The sequence below is a fragment of the Amblyomma mixtum genome, chromosome 2 (genome assembly GCF_055824585.1).
Source record: "Amblyomma mixtum isolate Tamu chromosome 2, ASM5582458v1, whole genome shotgun sequence".
Lineage (NCBI taxonomy): Eukaryota > Metazoa > Arthropoda > Arachnida > Ixodida > Ixodidae > Amblyomma > Amblyomma mixtum.
The window spans coordinates 172446895-172466144 of NC_143013.1; the positions used below are offsets into that span (position 1 = coordinate 172446895).

At 51.2% G+C, this 19250-nt stretch overlaps 1 protein-coding gene across 2 annotated transcripts in view; it reads right to left on the minus strand.

The window, feature by feature from the left end:
- LOC149361632 (uncharacterized) overlaps positions 1-17082 on the minus strand; it is a 36339-nt gene extending 19257 nt beyond the window's left edge. For both annotated transcript variants that reach the window (XM_089569558.1, XM_089569557.1), the window contains exon 1: positions 16849-17082. In XM_089569558.1, coding sequence (XP_089425684.1) covers positions 16849-16935 — 87 coding nt within the window. In that variant the 5' untranslated portion in view covers positions 16936-17082. The remainder of the gene's footprint in view (positions 1-16848) is intronic.
- Between the last annotated feature and the right edge of the window lie 2168 nt (positions 17083-19250).

The window sequence follows — 19250 nt, forward strand, 5'->3', positions numbered from 1 at the left end:
CCTAGCGGAGAGCGTAGGCGTTAGGCGCTGGTGGTGGCACCGCCGCGCAACGGCAAAGGCTGAAAGTGCAAGTAGTAAAGCTTTCGCTTTAAAAGTCCAAGCTCGCAATGTCGCGTTCTAAAGCGACGGTGCCTGTGGAATACGAATGTGATTGTGTTCTAGTGCGCTCTCTTACACTTCAGGTTTGTAAGTATTCTTTGTTATGTAGAGCTATAGTGTAGTCGACGTAAGTGCTAGCACTCAATGGATGTCGTGCGAAAGCCTGGAAAGTGTCAGCCACTTGGACAGGATGCGATGTGCGCAGGACGCAAAAAAGGAACGTCGTACAGTTGAATCGAGACTGGCGAACAGCTCTTGGAAAACATGACGCGTTCTAACTGCTGCAAATACGCGATTGTGTCTAACAACGATCGAACAAATGGTAGCTTTATCTGCAGCTAGTTGCGATGCTTAGTAACTGTAAATAAATCGGTAAATTGTTTTTTTTTGGGGGGGGGGGGGGGGAGATATGGCTCAGTATCTGTCTCACTAATATCGGTGGACACCTGAACCGCGCCCTCAGGAGGGACTGAGAGAAGAAAGGAAGCAAGAGGTGCCGTAGTGGAGGGCTCAGAAATAATTTCGACCACCTGGCGTGCACTGAAATCGCACAGCACACGGGCGCCTCTTGCGTTTCGCCTCCATCGAAACGCGGCCGCCGCGGTCGGGTACCGTTGTGTGGTTTGACCGCGCGAACCTGCGACCTGTGACAAGTCTATAAATCGCCGCTTTGCATCGCGTGTTAAATAGTGCTTAGTTCTCCTACACACCTGCCACGACTGTAATAATTTATTGAGTTCATCAAAAGCTTTCAGAGGTCGCACTTGATTAAAGCAAGCGCAAATGTGGAGTGCCTTCGACATCACATTCATCTTATTTAGCGCAAACGACGCGACGAAGGAAAAGACGAAGTCAAACACGGGCGTCCGTCTTCGTCCTGTCGTTTGCGCTAAACAAGATGAATGTGATGTCAGAGCACGAACTAGCCCAAACGTTAACCCTTCCGAAGTGGCTTCATTTGTGATGTGCGCGCTGCTTTATTATGCTCGTGCATTTATAGCCCTCGCGCTCTGTGACTGAAGGAATTCACATTGCTATGCTACTGGTAATATGGCGGGAGTATTTTGGCAGCACGTGACGGCAAGCATGCACTTGTCAGCGACTTGCTGACATCGGAATGCGCTTTGCAAATAATCGAAAACTTCATTGGTACATGTTCAGTCCCGCCGGCACACATAGCGGTGAAAATTTTGTCAGTTAGCGCTTGTACAATGAGCATAAGAATAAAAGCACGAAACATGTCGGTGAATACTCGCTTCATACGTAATAAACGGTGCATTACAGCGATATATCGCTGTTGTCGGAAACACAGTCGTGCCAAGAAGCTGAAACTGCTAGTTCCAGACAGGCGATTCTCGTAATTGTGCGCATATTTAATGGCAGAGCAGCTGCCGCCGTATATTTAGAGGAGTGAGAGCAGAAAGAAAAGAAGTCAGTAATCAAACCAAAAGAACCTGGAGACTGTGGATCCTCACTATGCGCGATTCGCAATCGACACGCTGCTTCCGCCGCTGGTCCGGTGGCGCAGCTGCGTAGCACTCTGACCCACCTTTGTGAGGGACCGCACTGTGGCGCTGCCGCCTTCCTGTGCGCCCCCAATAAACTGTTAGTGGTGCGTTATAAAAGTCGTTCTCACTCTGTAGTTGACTTCCTTCTCGGCAAGAGATTGCTTTTCGGCTTTTCACTTTGCGTACTTCTCTGACACTCTGTTTTGGTTGCGGCCGCATATATTTTCTCCAGAGCTTCCATTATTCCACACGTGTTTTAGCACTCCTTGGCAGAGAAACGCGTTTTTTTTTTCATTTACCCGGATATTCTGGGTCGTGAGTTTGGATCACACCGGCGACATGTGGTTGTGTTTTTTTCTGCCTTGTTCTAAATTATCTCGTACCTAAGAATAATTTTTTAAGATCCGCGTCAACAAAAAGCCATAATAAATAATAAACAGTTGCAATCCCCAATGCATTATGTGGCCCCAGAGACTCTTGGTGATTTATAAATCATATCTCAACGAATCCCTCGACACCCCTATTCATTTCTTTTCGCAGGAGGAGGGTGGCTTAACTCGCCGAGGCATCACACAGACAACGCCGGGCATTTTCGCCAAGTGCGATTGGTACTGCCGTCACAGTAAAACCGGTACATCATTCCCGCTATTACTGCAATCATCAGCCGAATATATGCTGAAAGCAGAACAAATGCCTCTCTCACTATCTCCAATCATCCTTATCCTGTACCTGCCGCGGCCGCCTTATCTCCGCACGGTTCCCAATCTTACTCGCCCACGTTACCCTTTGCCGTTCGTTTCCATACCTTTGGAATACACTCCGTTACATGAGAGACCAATAGTTATCTGTCTGCAGCCCTACATGTACCGCCAATGTCCGTTCGTCCCTCTTCATGGGCCAAGTTACGCCATGGTTAAAGGGCAACTGCATAGGTGATAGAAATCGACGAGCTTAAACGGGTCGAACGGGTGAAAATTGCAGGTGAAGCATGCGAAGTCCTTTCGGGCCAGCATTTGAAATGATGACGTAATCGCAGCTTAAAATCGCGACGGTCTTCGAGCTTCTCCACAGCGCGCAGCGCCAAGTGAGGCGGCACATAGTGACGTCATCGAAGGTACCTGTACATTTCCAACGCATAAACGCTTGCTTTGAAGGAAAAAATTCAACGTTACCGAAGGCGAAGCCCGCCGAGCGTTTTTTGGCAGCATACGACGAGGCATGACAGGTTATGGTGGACGGCAGCGTTAATTTGAAATCTTACCTTCCGTGACGTCACACCAAGCTTCCCCACACACCTCCGGTGCTTTAAAAAGAAGCCTAAAATTTAATTCTCGAATACATCGCTATTTCAAATGCTAGCACAAAGACACTTGGCGTGCTTTACCGAAGCGGTGGCCTTGTGGCAGAGCATCCGCCTCGCATTCGGGAGGTGCTGGGTTCGATCTCCAGTGCCGCCGGGTACTCACCGGTTTCTTTAATGGGAACAAGATTTCCCCTGGCCTGGTGCTCGGCTCTTCTACGGAGAGATGCTTGCGAAAAGGGTCTCAGACCACAGTTGCCTTGACGGATCAGAGATAAGTTCCTCCGTCAAGCAACCCTAAATCCGCCTTGTGCGGTAGAAGCCCAACTTGTGGCCCTTTTTTAGATGTCTTCATCAATTTCAAGCCCACAGCGACGGGATTTGAAGGCGCAGGCTCCTTTCCCAAGCCATGCACCCTGAGAAGCCAAGCACCAGGTCGGGGCATAGCTTGCACCCACTTTGAGAAAACCGGTGGGTACCCGGCCGGCGGAGGGAGTCGAACCCACCACCTCCCGAAGCCGAAGCGGGTCCTCTACCACAAGGCCACGGCTGCGGTATATAGATTTGAATCTTAGAATATCGCGAAATTCTGGAAAAGTGGTGCAGTTATCCATTAAGGACGGATTACTTCATGCGTAACACATCAATGGCGCTGCCCCATGTGTTGTGTTTCATTATGAATGTAATCTTTCTTTAATTATGAAATTTCCTTTATTTTCGCGAGGGTATAGTGAGATGAAGTTTGTTTTACCGTGACATCGGTACCAGTGGCACTAGGCGAAAATTCTGGCGTCCGTGTGAAGCCTCGGCGAGTGAAGCGTCCGCTCCCTAGAAGCACTAGCCGCCTCCTCACCGCACCACCTTAGCTAGGAGGCTGCCCAACCATCCACCGTCACCCTCGATCCACCTCCCCTACTAACCCGCTCCCGCACACTTTCAATCTCTAGAAGAGCATCCACCATCCTCCCCCCTCCAGAAGCGTTACTTACCACCAACCCATCTACCAGTACCCTCCACAAGGCCTCCATCCACTAGGAGCCCAAGCAGCAGCGGAACGAAAAAGTGAAGACGAAATTGCATTCAAAGACGCTGCGGATAACTGACGCTACTCGCTGGAGACGCCGAACTGCCTGAGAAATAATTTCTCTGCCGCTCCATGCGCGCTTTAATTCCGGCGCGTGGATCCAACCTTCCCGGCGGTCTAACTCGCCGTGACGAGCTCGCGTCGCGGAGAATCCGGGTGGGTGTTGCGCCCACTCTTGCGGACAGGGCCTTCTGCACATCGCAGACTCCTCTTCTGATCTGCCCCTTCTGGCTCGCTCCCGCTACGGAGGCGACGGTAGACCACTTCTTGACAACTTGCACCGGGCTTACGGCGGCACGCAAGCTATACGCACATCGGCAGCACGGATTACCTCCCTAGCCGACCACCAGACACAAGAATTTCGACACATGAGCCACAACACCGGGCCTTAATCGTTGACATTTGAGCCGACACAGGTCTAGATATGTGCATCTAACTCATTATCCCGAGGGGCACATTTGCGCACTAAAAAAAATAGGCAGTGGGAAATCCAGCTGCCTTCAGAAGCACCATCCACCTAAAAGCCACCCAGCCCACCTACTCTCTCCATTGGCGCCACTCACCTCTTCCTCCCATCTTTATCCTCCGGAAATAACTTGCGAGTATGTTTTTGCAGGCTAGTTGGTGCCTAAGCATTCTGGGTTTTTTGCGCAAAAGACACGACACAAGACATTTTTCAAGTGAACACGTATGTTGGGCCTTTGAGCCCAGAGGCAACAAGCCCCTGCTTCCCTTCAGCTCGGCACACTCCAAAGCCGTAAAACGAGGCATTGTAAAATCGTGCCTTTCCAACGCTCTGAGCAAGTCCTGCCTGCATTTGGTAGGACGCAGCTTTGACATCCAGTTGCAGCGCCTTTAGAGCGCAGGCTGCCAGCCGGCCTTGCTGGCATCAACTGCCGAGAACCTGCTGAAGAAACCAGCCAGCATACCCGATCAAATTGACCGGAAGAAAGTGGCGGTTATTCCGTACATTCACGGAATCTCGCATAATATTAAGAAGATCGGTGCCAGGGCTGGTGTTAGAGTGGTTTTTAACGCTCCTGAAAAACTCTCCAGGATTTGCAAGAGAGTGAATGCGGAGGATGCGGCCGTCGCTTGTTCGAAGCGACACCAGCAGCGATTCGTGGCCTGTAAAAAGAGCGTTGTGTACTCGATACCGCTTGCCTGTGGTAAGCAGTACATTGGCCAAACTGGCAGGTGCCTTAATGAAAGGCTGAGGGAGCATGCAAGAGATGTCAAGAAAAAGTCAGTTAGCAAAATGTTGTGTCCCCTTATTGCTTTTGTGTGTGTGCGCCCCCTCCTAACGACCACTCGCATTCCCCTCCTAACGACAGTTCGCATCCTCCTCCTAACGACCACTCAATCCTCCTCCTAACGACCGCTTGCCCCTCGTCGCACGCTGTCGCCGGATGCCCCCCCCCCCCCACGGTGCGCCCCCGCACCCTCCTCCTGTTCTGGGAAGCCACTCCCTCCCGTGGACGCTTCTCAGCTCCCTCCTTTCTTCGGGCGGCCAGTTCGGCTCCTGCCTCGGTCGACGCTGGTCGCACCCTCTTCAGCTTTAAATAAACGAAGTCTAAAAGTACAGTGTGCGTCTTTCGCTGCATTCAACACAGCGACCGGACACGACAGTGGCGACGAGAAAGTGGATTCGACCCGCGCTACGCAACGCTATTGACAAGCCATGGCTACGCGAGGGTTTCCCAATCAGATACCAGAATTCAACGGCTCATCGTGGTCATCGTGGGTTGGACGCCTTCAGTTCTACTTTGAAGCTAACAACATCACAGACCCAGCCTTGAAGAGGGCCAACCTGCTGACGCTGTGCGGGGAGCAGACCTACGATACTGTCTGCGCCCTTATTCAGCCAAGCACACCAGCGGCAGTGTCTTACGACGACATCGTAAAAGCGCTGCAAAAGCACTACGACCCAAGGCCATCCGAGGTCTACAGCCGGGCTCGCTTCCAACGACGAGATCAACTGGGAGGAGAAACTGTGAGCGCCTACGTAGCCGCGCTCAAGAAGCTCGCTGCCGACTGCAATTTTGGAACGCTGTCGACAACAGCTACCGGGCAGGAGGGAGACGCAGCTTCTTCTGCTAACACCACCATGCTTCCCTTGGACGTGATGTTACGCGACAGATTTGTGTGCGGACTGAGTGACGAGTCACTGCAGCAGCGCCTGTTCGCTGAGAAGGACCTCACATTCAGCAAAGCTTACGACATCGCCGTTCGAGCGGAGAGCGCCGGTCACCAGCAGAGAGGGATTCGCCGGAACACCGAGCCGGTACACCAGACAAGCAACCAGGTGCGCAAGCCTTCTGTTGTTGTAAAATCGGTCAAAAAGGCACAACGCTGCTGGCGGTGTGACGACCAACACAACCCCCAGGGATGTCGATTCCAGTCAGCCACGTGTAATTTTTGCCACAAGCGAGGGCATATCGAAAGAGCATGCATTACGAAACGGAGACTTGCCAAGATAAAGTCACCTTCCCAGCCTAATCACAGCGTCAACGCCTCAGAGAATACGCCGCTATCTGATCTCCATGGAACAACATCAGCAACACCATCTGTGTTGTACGACCTGAACACCATGAATCTCGGCACGCGACCGAAGATTTTTGCAGAAGTAAGCGTACATCACCAGCTGATTAAGTTCGAGGTGGACTCCGGCGCAGCCTGTACTCTGATCAGTGAGGACACGTTCCGAACTTCATGGCCATCTGACGCACCCGCCCTGCAACAAGACGACACGCACCTGCGAACGTGGTCAGGACAGAATCTGCCACTATTGGGCTCTGCCAACGTGCAGGTTAACTACAACGGCCAGACCCATACGCTACCTCTGCTTGTTGTGAAGGGCACAGGATCAAGCCTTCTAGGGAGATATTGGTTTTCTCCACTAGGCGTGATGATATGCGGCAAACATCAAAACGCCGATGCGCTAAGCCGTCTGCCACTAGACGCAACTGTTGACGAACCATTTCCACCAGGAGACGTTCTGATGTTCGAAGCACTGCCAGAACCTCCGCTTACAGCAGGCACAGTTGCAGCATCTACGCAGAAGTGCGCAGCTCTCCGGCTAGTTTACACAGCTGTTCAACAAGGCAACGTGCATAAACTCAAAGGGGACAACTTCGACGCTTACCGCAGGCGAGCTACAGAGTTGAGCACCCATCGCGGCTGCATCATATTTGGGTCCCGAGTTGTGATGCCGAGAGAACTACGCGCACAAGCTATGTCTCTCATCCACGCCGGACATCGGGGCATCGTTGCAATGAAAAAGTGTGCCAGAAGCTACATGTGGTGGCCTGGCATTGACAACGACATCGAAACAGTGGTGCGAGAATGCAAGCCTTGCCAGAGCAGCCGGAGCGCCCCGCCGAAAGCTCCTGTCCCAGAATGGGAAAAGCCAGACACACCATGGCACACACTGCACATTGATTTTGCAGGACCAATTGAGGGCTGCACTTTCCTTGTGGTCGTAGATGCCTACACAAAGTGGCTTGAGATAAGGCAAATGGGACAGACGACTTCGGCAGCAGTCATTGACAACCTCCGATCACTATTTGCAACGTTCGGCCTGCCGCGCAAGGTAGTGTCGGACAACGGAACACCGTTTGTGTCTGCGGAGATCCTCAAGTTTTATCGCGACAACGGGATCTCATCAGTTACATCGGCCCCCTACCACCCAGCGACAAACGGACAAGCCGAGCGCTACGTAGCCGAGCTAAAACGCGCCCTTGAAAGAGATCAGACAGGCTCGCTGCAGCGCCGCCTTGCGCGCTTCCTCTTCAAGCAGCACACGACGGTTCAGAGCACAACAGGCGAGACCCCCTCGAAAATGATGTTCGAGCGTGAAATGCGAACCCAGCTCACAGCCATCCTCCTCGAGCCAAAGGCAGAGACGTTCCGGGAAGAAAAAGCAATTCCGCGCTGCGGCACGCTTAATGAGGGGCAGCGCGTCCTCGCCCGACAGTTTCTGAAAAAGCCACGCTGGGAGGAAGCTACAATTGTCAGACGCATAGGCCTGCGCTCTTGGCTCGTCAACATACATGGCACAGTAGCACGCCGACATCTCAACCAGCTGCGTAGATTTACGACGCCGTCTGAGAGCTGTCCGCCAGCGGAGAGAACACGTGCACCATTTTCCCACATAGCCTGGCACCTCTTCCCGGAAGAAGAGACTTCGCCCAGGACAGACCTAGGAGACACAGCGAACAACAGCCAGCCTACAAGTGTTTCTCCCCCGAGCGCACAAAGCCAGCGCGCCTCCACGCGTGAGCGCCGACCCCCTGCACGATACCAGGCAACTTTCTAAGGGGGAAGGAAGTGTTGTGTCCCCTTATTGCTTTTGTGTGTGTGCGCCCCCTCCTAACGACCACTCGCATTCCCCTCCTAACGACAGTTCGCATCCTCCTCCTAACGACCACTCAATCCTCCTCCTAACGACCGCTTGCCCCTCGTCGCACGCTGTAGCCGGATGCCCCCCCCCCCCCCCCCCCCACGGTGCGCCCCCGCACCCTCCTCCTGTTCTGGGAAGCCACTCCCTCCCGTGGACGCTTCTCAGCTCCCTCCTTTCTTCGGGCGGCCAGTTCGGCTCCTGCCTCGGTCGACGCTGGTCGCACCCTCTTCAGCTTTAAATAAACGAAGTCTAAAAGTACCGTGTGCGTCTTTCGCTGCATTCAACACAGCGACCGGACACGACACAAAATGATTGACCATATTCGGAATTGCCGCAACTGCACTCCCGCGCTCGACAAAACGTCAGTACTGCGCCGGTGCAAGACACAACTTGGAAGGGAGATAATTGAGGCTAATGAGATAGGAAAATCGGGTAACTCGTGTGTCAGCAATCCTTCAATTTTGCTCTCAAAAAAAGAAATCAGTTATCTTGCGCAGAATTAGAGCTCGAAACATGCATTCACTCGTGCGATGATGGGATCTGTGCTGATCTGATATATATGTATGCGAAGTCTCTTCTTTCTCTCTTCTTGTTTGATCAGAGCAGCTGCTGTATTTAAGCAAATGTTCCGTCAATAAACACCTGAGTTGTTAGAAGCGCTTATCCTGTCTACCTCGTTTCTTTTGTGTCGTGTCTTTTGCGCAAAAAACCCAGAATCCTCCGGAAAAATTGTGTCGAGTGCCAAGCCTTGGCTTAGAGTAAAAGCATCAACGTAACCATTGAAGGTAAATCCACCTGCTATCGCAGCTTCATCGTACCTAGTTGGTTGGTTGATTGGCCACAAGTAAAATGGCACATACCCACTAGGGGGGGGGGGGGGTGGCCAAGACACAGGCGGTGAACTGTTGGAAAGATTAGCAGTTTTAGAGGAAAAGGAGTAGTTTCACAATCCAATTTTTCTTTTTCCTTTAAGAAACGATATCACAAGTTGATGTTTGTTCTTTCCTCTTATTTTTCGCGGAAATGTCATGAGCTGAAGTTTGTTCTCCTCTCATTTCTCTGACGATATCACGACAAAATGTTTGTTCCTTCCTCCTCATTTCCGGAAGAAATCATGGGCTGAACTTTATTCTGTCTTCATGACCAACTGGTTTCTTCTTCCCTCTTCATTTCCGCAAAAATATCATGAGATTAAGTTTGTTCTCTCATTTCAGCGATGATATCATGAGCTGGAGTTTCTTTTTTCCGGTTCATTTCTGCAAGGATATGAGCTGGAGTTTGATCTTCTCTTTTCATTTCCGCGAGAATATTATGAGCTGATGTTTCTTCTCTAATAAAAGTTGCTATTTTCGTCTGTAGAGGTTGCCAATATCATTTTTCTTTGCATAACCATGAGTTGTGCCAACAATTATGGAAAAAAAAAAACTTCAATAGACACAAACAGCGTTTACTCAGAGAGCATCGGAACTCAAATTCCGCGCAGAACGAAATGGTGATGGACACGGTAGGCCATCACTAATGTCGTCTGCGGATTTGATTTTAGCATGTTGAAGTCTGCGCTGGAAGTTCTCCTCTTTAAATTTAGAATCATTGGCAAACTAAAGTGTAGGGAGCCTTGCGCAAAGAAAACAAAAAAAGATGCTTTCCGGCAGAACGGCTTGAGCATTCATGAGGCGGAAGAATCGGCCGACGTGCTGGCCTGCCGCATCTTCCAAGAAACCATATTCGCCCAGAAAAAATCGATGCCCATAGAGGATCTTTTCTGTTCCCGCGTTGGAAATAAAAGAGGGATACGAGAGGAATAAATTTTAAAATCAGTTTCTTCCAAACGGGGCTGCAATAAAATTAAAAAAAAAAGACGAGAAAGCGTGCTCAGCACGCCACCAGCCGCGAGAGAGGCACGAAAGCCGAGCCGCTGAGCACGTTTCACGTTTTTCAAAACACCGCAAATACGCGATCGGGGACACCAGCGACACAAAATGCGACTGTAATGCAGTCTGCGAACGTGCCCATATATCCTTGGAGCGAGGCTACGCTGGTTGAATAATACATAGTAGACTCCTCTAAAGCAAACGGAATTCGGCTGAGATATATGTATAACGTGCAATGATGCGCAAGCAGTTGGAATAGCAGGCGTGTTGCACTCGTATACGGAGGGCCTTTAATCATGCTGAAAGCATAACGTCAATATAGGCTAGCCAGTCTCCGCTGTAGGTGTTGCCCCTTCGCTTGTCCTGCCCCTCGGAACCTAAAACTAGGGCCAACGCGTATCCCCCCGCGTACTCTCCATTTACGTGCTTCCCGCGAGAGGCATTGCAGCAGCCTTTCCGGCGCGCAGCGTGACGCTAACACGACGTGCTGACATCGTGCACGTCGACGTTTCAGATCTCCGACGTCAGCGTGACATCCGAGGCGCTAGACTTCGGTGCTAGCGTGACATGGTCACGTCAAAAGCGACTATGTTCCGCTTCAGGACTCTAGCATGACACTCCGCCTAGCCTGCTTTTCTTCTTTCTTCTATACTCTTTTATGCTGCCCGCTCCGCCTACTCCTTTTACGTTATGTAGGTCGCGCGTCAGTGCGTGGATGCAGCTCAGCGGTGTGTTCAGCTCGCTTTTTTTTCTGCCATAAAGCGCGTATCCTCACGACCGCACGGAATCCGAGTGGAATAATGCAGAGCGAAAGTAAGAAACGTGAACGCGCCGTCCTCACATTCCCTTTATCTTCTGCTGCTCATCGTATTTGCGCTCGTATTTGCGTGCCCCAGACTAGAAAATGAGCCAAGAATCGGCTTAGCGAGTAATGATTTCTGCGCGTATGTTTCAGTCCCTGTACGGACATGCTCGGGAAATTCAAAAGGTTCTAAAAACGTTGTCATACTAACGTTCCATTACAGGCTGGTGCATGTTTTATAGAGGAGCCGCACAGTGCTCCTTCGGAAAGTGCTCCGTCGTCCAGACGGTGCCGGCTCCTTTATGATTCTCCATTAGGCGCAAGGCGCTGCCATTGGCTTTTCGAGAGAGAGAGAGAGCGAAAGAGTGAGTTGCACATGCATTCACTATAAGTACATGCCTCGAGCAGGGTGCTCGAGCACTAATTGATGCTCCGTCGTAGCATCGATGCGTAGTCTTCTATGGAAGCAAAACCGCAATGACGATAACTTCGTCTCTGGATTGATATTAACCGAGGAAATGTTGACAGAGCTTGCGCGATACACGGTTCTTTCCAAGAAAACGCTTGCAGGCTAATCCATGCTACGGCTGTATTATCCTACTGCATTAAATGCAGTACGGCATTGCTTCGTGTAGTATGTACACTTTCGCGTTGAGCTTCTCATAACGAAGCCTCGCAGAGGCCCACACTCTCTACGAGTCATTTATAAATGTACGTAAACATATGGGTGCTTCTCTGACATTCAGGTCAACTTATAGCTGTCCACGTAAGGTAGGCTTCCCCTGACGCCCATGCATGGCAGCGCGAGCTATAAGACGGACGTTGATTCTTCCCACGACAGTTCGGTGGCCGCACAGGTGCACTGTGAACCGGATAAGCACAGGTGCAGAACAGGGGTAGAGTGACTATTGAGCAGCTGCGCACCTGTGCGGACGAACAAAATGACAGGACAGGGTAACTGCATAGAGAAAAACCGCGGGCAACGGAAGAGTGGACACGGAAAAGTCAAAATTTAACCATATAATGCCAATGCTTTCGGTGCATTACTATAGAAATTAAGTTATTGCTGACATTAATTTGATGATTTGACCTCTTCGTTTTTGTCTGAGATCGAAGCACGAGGGATAAGAACCTCCGAGCACGCAAACTCGGCCATAATCTGCTCGAGCATCTCCGTAGCCAGAAAAACGATGGGTTTATTCAGCTCTCACGAGTGAAAAGAAATTTCACGACTAAGAAAGGAACAAGAACTTCTCCTCTCGTTGAACTTTACTGCCTGTCGCTCTCGCAGCGCTGCTCAACCACTTCGTACACGCTTCGACGAGCTGTCCAAACTAGGACATTCCCCTACGTGCTTACCAGAGCATCACGTTCTCGCCTTTCGCATCATAATCACCGTTTACGGTTTCACATAAACAACCACGCTGTCTCCGTTCGAAGTTGAACAAAACGCGGGCTGGGACAATCCCTTCCTGTCTTGAATATGAGGAAAATTACTTTGCATGATACTAACATGTCTTTTTCTAAATTCTTGCCGTGCCTACAATTTCCTCTTACTAATCCGCAATATTCCGAATGTGGCGAGGTCATCGACACAACTGGGATTTTGAAGAGGCTCCCAGACTCTTCGCTGTCCCAGTAGAGAAGAAGCCAGAGTGATAGCCGTGCGGTTGACAATTTCCCGCGCCCAAGTGGACCGTCACCATCACTACCCCCCCCCCCCCCGATCACAGTCATCATCAGCCTGCATGTGTACACTGTAGGACAAAGGCTATTCCAACTGACCTCCCTGTCCTGCGCCAGCTCTGCACACCTGTACCCGCTAACTCCCTAATCTTTGTTATTGAACTAGTCTTCAACTCCGCTATTCAAACCACTGAGTTTTCATTTATCAAGCGTTGGAATTCACTAAAACAGATGCTTGGGCACGTTGGTAACTCATTATCACCGGAACAGCGCGCACTAAGACACGGACACGAAGGGAGACACGACACACACGAGCGCTGACTTTCAACTGGTGTTTATTGTTTGGAACGAGGCATATATACAGTTCCAACAACGCAAGGAAAACAAACCATCCATTCATAGATTCATAGTCAATTCATGCATGTCGCACTGAACAAGGACGATAACAACATTATCATTTTCCCTTCGCTAAAAATGCCAATTCTTTAGAATCAATCGATAAAGAGGGGCTACTGACGCATGCGTCAGTAGGGCAAAATATGGCAGGCTTTCCCATTTATTCTTTCTTTCCCTATTGTTCTTTCCGCCGTTCATAAATAAAGGAAGACGAGGAGCGAGGGGGGGGGGGGGGGAGACACGCGAGGGATGCAGTCAGCCACCTGTCAATCATATGCCGCACCAACGCGACAGCCCGGTGCACAGCTGAGTCAACGTCGTCCCCGGCACTCCCTCAAACCATTAAGTACTGTGGCGGATGAGCACAGCTTTCAGCCGAGCGAGGATCGTTTGCAGCGCCCATGAATATGTCGGCGTAGCAGCACGCAAGTGTCCGCGGGATCGTCACGAACAACGCCATAGGAGACGAGTGCAGCGCATGCAGGTAACAAAGTGTGCCGTTGCGCCACCGCATAAAGACGAGCGGCTGCGCAAGACATGATGACTCAAAGGTATTGCAATACCTCCAGCACCTCCCGAGAGGGCATAACACGAGACAGAGGTGGTGGGACAGAATAAAAACGAAATCGTGTGCGTGAGGTAAGTCATCACGACCCCCTTAGAGGTGCCACGCCGTTGCTATAAATGGCAACGGCGCGACTTCATCGACCGTGGCTGCTTCGCGCCGACGTGTAGCTGGGCTTGCCCCCAGGAGATTGAATTTCAAGGACAGCTTGGCTAGCGCCGCAGGCAGGAACGGCGAGGCCAGCGCTGAAGATACGCTGCTCCATTAGAGGCGCTCGGCTACTCAGCCGGAGCACCCGGGTTCGAACCCGGCCGCGTTTCGATGGAGGGGAAACTCAAAAACGTCAGTGCATGTTAAAGATTCCCAGGTGGTCAAAATTATTCCGGAGCCTTCCACTACGGCACCTCTTTCTCTATTTCTTATTTACTCCTTCCTCCATCCCTTGCCTCAGGGCGTGGTTAAGGTGTTCGCCGAGAAGTGACACAGTTACTACGCCTTTCATTTCCTGATAACCAGCCTTATCAGACAACACTGAGAGGCCTAATTATACTATTGACAGAAATAGGTTCTAGGTAAACGCTCAATTCGCGTTGCGCGGCCTTAGAGCATGAGTCAGAGTATGGCGTAACCCCGCTCAAAGGCAGTGCGAAGGCGTAGGTTGCACACAAATCGCTGATAGCGCGTCGTTACACTGAGTTCACGCGTCCATGGGACCTCGTGCGAGGTTAACGCGGCTAGGTGCGACAACTGACTGTGCCCAGAAACAGGATGGAATACGTGCTTCACACCGAACGGATGGTCCGGCAATCTGCAGGTCGTCGGGTCAGGAGCACTGGAAGCTACGCGATGCGGCTACGAAACTCGGAATCCAAACGGACACGGCCCGCAACGGGCTTGGTGCTATAGGGAGGACGGCGAGAAAGACGAGGCAATACACTTCACTGCACACTTTTCTGTCCACTAATCCCTACTGTGGATATGTGCCATTCCACCAGGCCAACAACAACTGCACTGTCACAATAACGAGGACAACAATGTCACAAGCCTGACTACGTCCTCTGCAGGAGAAATGCCTCTCCCATATCTTTCCAATTAACCCTGTTCTATGCCAGCTGCGACCACCCTATCCCCGCAAACTGCAGAATCTCATCCGCCCGTCTTTCTGCTGTCCCCTGCTACGCTTGCCTTCTCCTGGTATCCAGTCCGTTACTCCATCGGTTATCTTGCCTTATCCATGACATGCCCTGTCCATGCCCTGCCCAAGCCAAGCTATGATTTAAACTAGGATGTCATCAATCCTCGTTTGTTCCCGGACCCACTATGCCCTCTTCCTGTCCCTTAACGCTAAACCTATCATTTTTCTTTCCATAGCTCCCCGCCCCGCGTTATCCTCAATTTAAGTTGAAGCCTTTTCATTAGCTGCCACAGGTGAGTACCGGTAAGATACAGCTGTTGTATACTGTTCTGTTGAGGGATATTCGTTAACTGCCATTCATTATCTGAAAGAGCCTGCCAAATTCGCTCCATTCCATTCTTATTCTAGTTATTTCACTCGCGTGATCCGGATCTGCGGTCACTACCTACCCTAGTAGGCGTATTACCTTACCCCTTCTAGCGCCTCGCTACCAATCGTAAACTGCTGTTCCCTTCCGAGACTGTTGAACATTACTTTGGTTTTCTGCATAATGATTTTTAGGCTTCGTTTTATGAGGTTTACCAACCAAAGCGGCTCAGGCTATGAGGGACGCCGTAGTGGAGGGCTCCGAATAATTTCGACCACCTGGGGTTCTTTAACATGCACTGACATCGCACAGTACACGAGCCTCTAGGATTTCGCTTCCATCGAAATTCGACCGCCGCGGCCGGGATCGAACCCGCGTCTTTCGGGTCAGCAGCCGAGTGCCATAACCACTGAGCCACCGCGGCGACTCATCGTTCCGCTCTTCCCGCAGCTATATACGGGTACAAAGGAAAGCAATTCCGCTTCCTCAAAAACTTTTTAATCGAAGGTATTTTTTTTACCTGCGAAGTAATCGTTTGCAGCCGTATGGCTGCACTCTGGTGGATGGCAATCAGTAATTGCTCCCTTTATTACAGTGCACTGCACCACTGGCAGAAGCACGCATGGACCTTGGTGAGAACTGCATCGAAAAGGGATGCGCTAACGGGTAAGAGGATAGTCTGAACATTCACTTGAAGGAAATATCTTACAATACCGACACTAACAAAGTTACGGCGCAGAGTCAAAACTTATTTAATTTCTGTGTCGAACCGAAATGAGGTCAAGAACAAGAATAAAATACGCGAAAGTGGACTCTTCCAAGGAAATGATGTGTCAGCGGCTTCACATACTGTCCTTGTCTCGCAAGCCCACGTTGTAAAGGTATTTCTCACATGCTGCGCCCGCCAGAAAGGTACGCGCAGCCGACGGACACGCCAGACACGCGTGGCCAGCTGTCATCGCGTACGACGCACCCAGCAAAGACGGAAGAGCCGGAGCGCCCCAGCAATGGCAGGTCGATCAAGACGCAAAAGGCGCCGGCGCGGCGCCCCGCTCCATCTTCGAGTCGCTAGCTGCTAAGTGGCCGAAGACAAAGAGTGTGCGGGTCGGCGCGCCCGCCTCAGGTTCCCTTAGGGGGGAGGAAGTCCTGCGGCCACGGACAGCTCGCACGGTGGCGCCACTGTCGGGGATAAGCTCACTCAATCGACGGGGGCTTTGCCACGGGATCAAGCACGTCGTTATGAACCATGTGGGGACGGGCATGATGTCACGCTACATGCGGCACGGAGGTGCTCTCCTGGACAATGCCGACAGCTGAAGGAGGCAGGGACCGGCATACGGGAAGGATCCACTAAACGTTCAGAAGCGCGTCGGAGTACGGAGCCGTCATTCGCTACGAAGACATCGCGTTACGCAATGACGTTTATCGCCAACGCTGTAGCCTCTAAGGCGGGCCAGATGGGTTGCCGGCTCTCCGATAACGACCTACATGAATGGCCCCGCGACTGACACGCACGTCGAAAGAAGCACACGCACGCACACATCGGGCGGCGCTTCGCTGTTCGCCCCGCCGCCGTCGGCGCTCCATCCGGGCGGACTCGGCATGCCGGAGGTTAACGGGAGGTGGGTCCTACCTGAGCCTGCTCCACGGAATGCCTGCCCACCGTGGCCCTGACCAGGGCGCCCAGGTTGCGCACGAAGAGCACGAACTCGACGCACATGGCTGCCGGTGCGGTGGGAACTGCGCGCACTTCCGCCGTTCGGCCACCGCGGCGTCGTTGTCGTCGGCGGCGCTGCTCGGACTGGGCCCGGCTCTGCTCGCCGCGTACCCCGGGAGAACGCAGTGCGCCGTCCGATCGATTGGCGCCGGCCCGATGCGCAGAAAGAAGTGCGGAGAGGGGACGAGGAAGAGGCTGGAACTTCCACTGCCCCCCCCCCCCCCCCCCCCCCCCCCCCTGCCAACGGCGCGCATTCTTTTCGCCTTCCCGGCCGCATCGGAGCCGTTGTTGGCGAGTTGGCCTTTCTTTTGCGGACGTGCAGCGCTACAAGGTTCCGATTGATTGGGGTTCCGAGCGAACAGTTCGAAAAGCGAACGCTCGAAACTGGACCCGGCGCTGACGCCAGTACTGTCTGCTAGGGTCGACGGTTTAGGCGCCGGCGGCTGCGATGGGACCGCTCCTTTTCTGGAGGATAACTGCGATACTTTGATAAACAACACTTTCATCACAAAAACGTCTAGAACGGAGCATGCATTTTCAGATTTTTTTTTTGTATTGCAATTCATGCTCTGCTCGAGGTGATTCACTGGAAAATTAAGTAGTCAACGCTGCAGTCAACGTGGTTTTAGAGCGGTTGCCCAAATTATATAGTGCGCATAAGCTTACGTGGGATATCATAAGAAAAGTTTTCGCGCGCCTGTCATGTCTAACCCAGCACGACTCATCAGTTTATTCATGGAGCGAAGAAATCAACGCCAACAGGATAACTAAAATGACGCCCTCCCACGAGTGCATTCACTGGAGACAGAACGAACAAGTGCATGCTGCGTTGCGTTCGTGCTTTCTTTTTTCGCCTGCCTAGATGTTGACTCTGTCTGCAACAAACTTACTTGCGACCTTCGTCTTTCTATCCGCAATATCAACACTCATAACCACACGCTTTTTAATTCAGTCTTTTTCTTGAGGCGGGTTTTCATTTTATTTGAATCAACGTTTCAAAAAGGAGAAATTTACTTCTGTCTGCATGAAACGAAAGCAGTATTGTCGGAGGCTGCCTAGCGAACTTAGGGTACTGGTCCCCCTAGGGTATAAAGGGACAAGTCTACGGGATGGTATAGTGAGACCGACCATGATGCACGCAATGTAGTCAGCATCTGCGAACAAAATTATTAAGGCGGAAGCCTTTAATGTCTCATCGTTGTAAGCAGCAGTTATCGACAGAAAATGTCACGCTTTTCAATTGGTGGAAACGGTCGTGACGTCACAGTGCGCGAATTTCAAACGGGGCCAATTGTACTTTGGCTATAGTAACCATGCAACCAATTGAAGGGATCGTATAGTGATGCTCCAAGTAAGTGGGACTGAGCTTAGTTAATTGCTTAATTACCCAATTAGCCTAATTAGCTTTACTAGTCAGGCCATATAAACAAATAAAACTGATTAAGAAATTGGTCGAGCTCAGGAATCGAACCCCGGTCTTCGGCGTGAGAGACGAGCATGCTATCCACTCCGCCATGCCAGCTCGAAGGTTTGGAATGAACAAAGGCGCGTCTAGTGAATACGGTGTCTTCACTCACTCTCATACTCCTCCATTCCCTTCCGGCGAGGTTTAGGTGTCCACCGACAAATGAGAGACAGATACATTTCCTTTCCTCAAAAACCAATTTACCGACGAGCGAGGCGTAGAACCGAATGGGCGATGGCGTTCTATGGACTCCTTGGCAGCGTTGCAAGACGCTGTCGCGTTCCACTCTTAGGGGCGAAGCTTAACATCTTAACCACACATCAGTGACCACACTTTAGGTAAAAAAAGTGCCCCCCTGAATTTTGTGACACAGTTACTGTGTAATTTCCTTTCCTCAAATACAATTTTCATTTTCTTCATTACGGCTCCTCTTTATCTATCTTCTTTCACTCCCACTTCCTCCCTTCCTCTACGGTGCGGTTCAGGTGTCCACCGAGATGACAGAGAATTACTGCGCCATTTCCTTTCCTCAAAAAGCGTTGCGTTCAAAGGGCAAGGCATCGCGCCGAACGGGTGGTGGCGTTCCGTGGTCTCCCTGGCAGCGCTACAACGCGCTGTCGCGTTCCGCTCCTAAAGGCGAAGCTTAAGCGGCATTAATTAGCAGTTAATTAGTATTCAGACATTAATCAATAATTAACCATTAATTAGTGATTTGTCATCACTTAGTAATTAGTACTCAATTACATGTGACGCCACCAGTGCCGCAGAAACAGCGTAGGTGGTGCGGAGAACGCTTCCGCCTCTACCCACTTTAGACAGTCAAAGTGCCCCCTGAATTTTTGTCATGAAGATG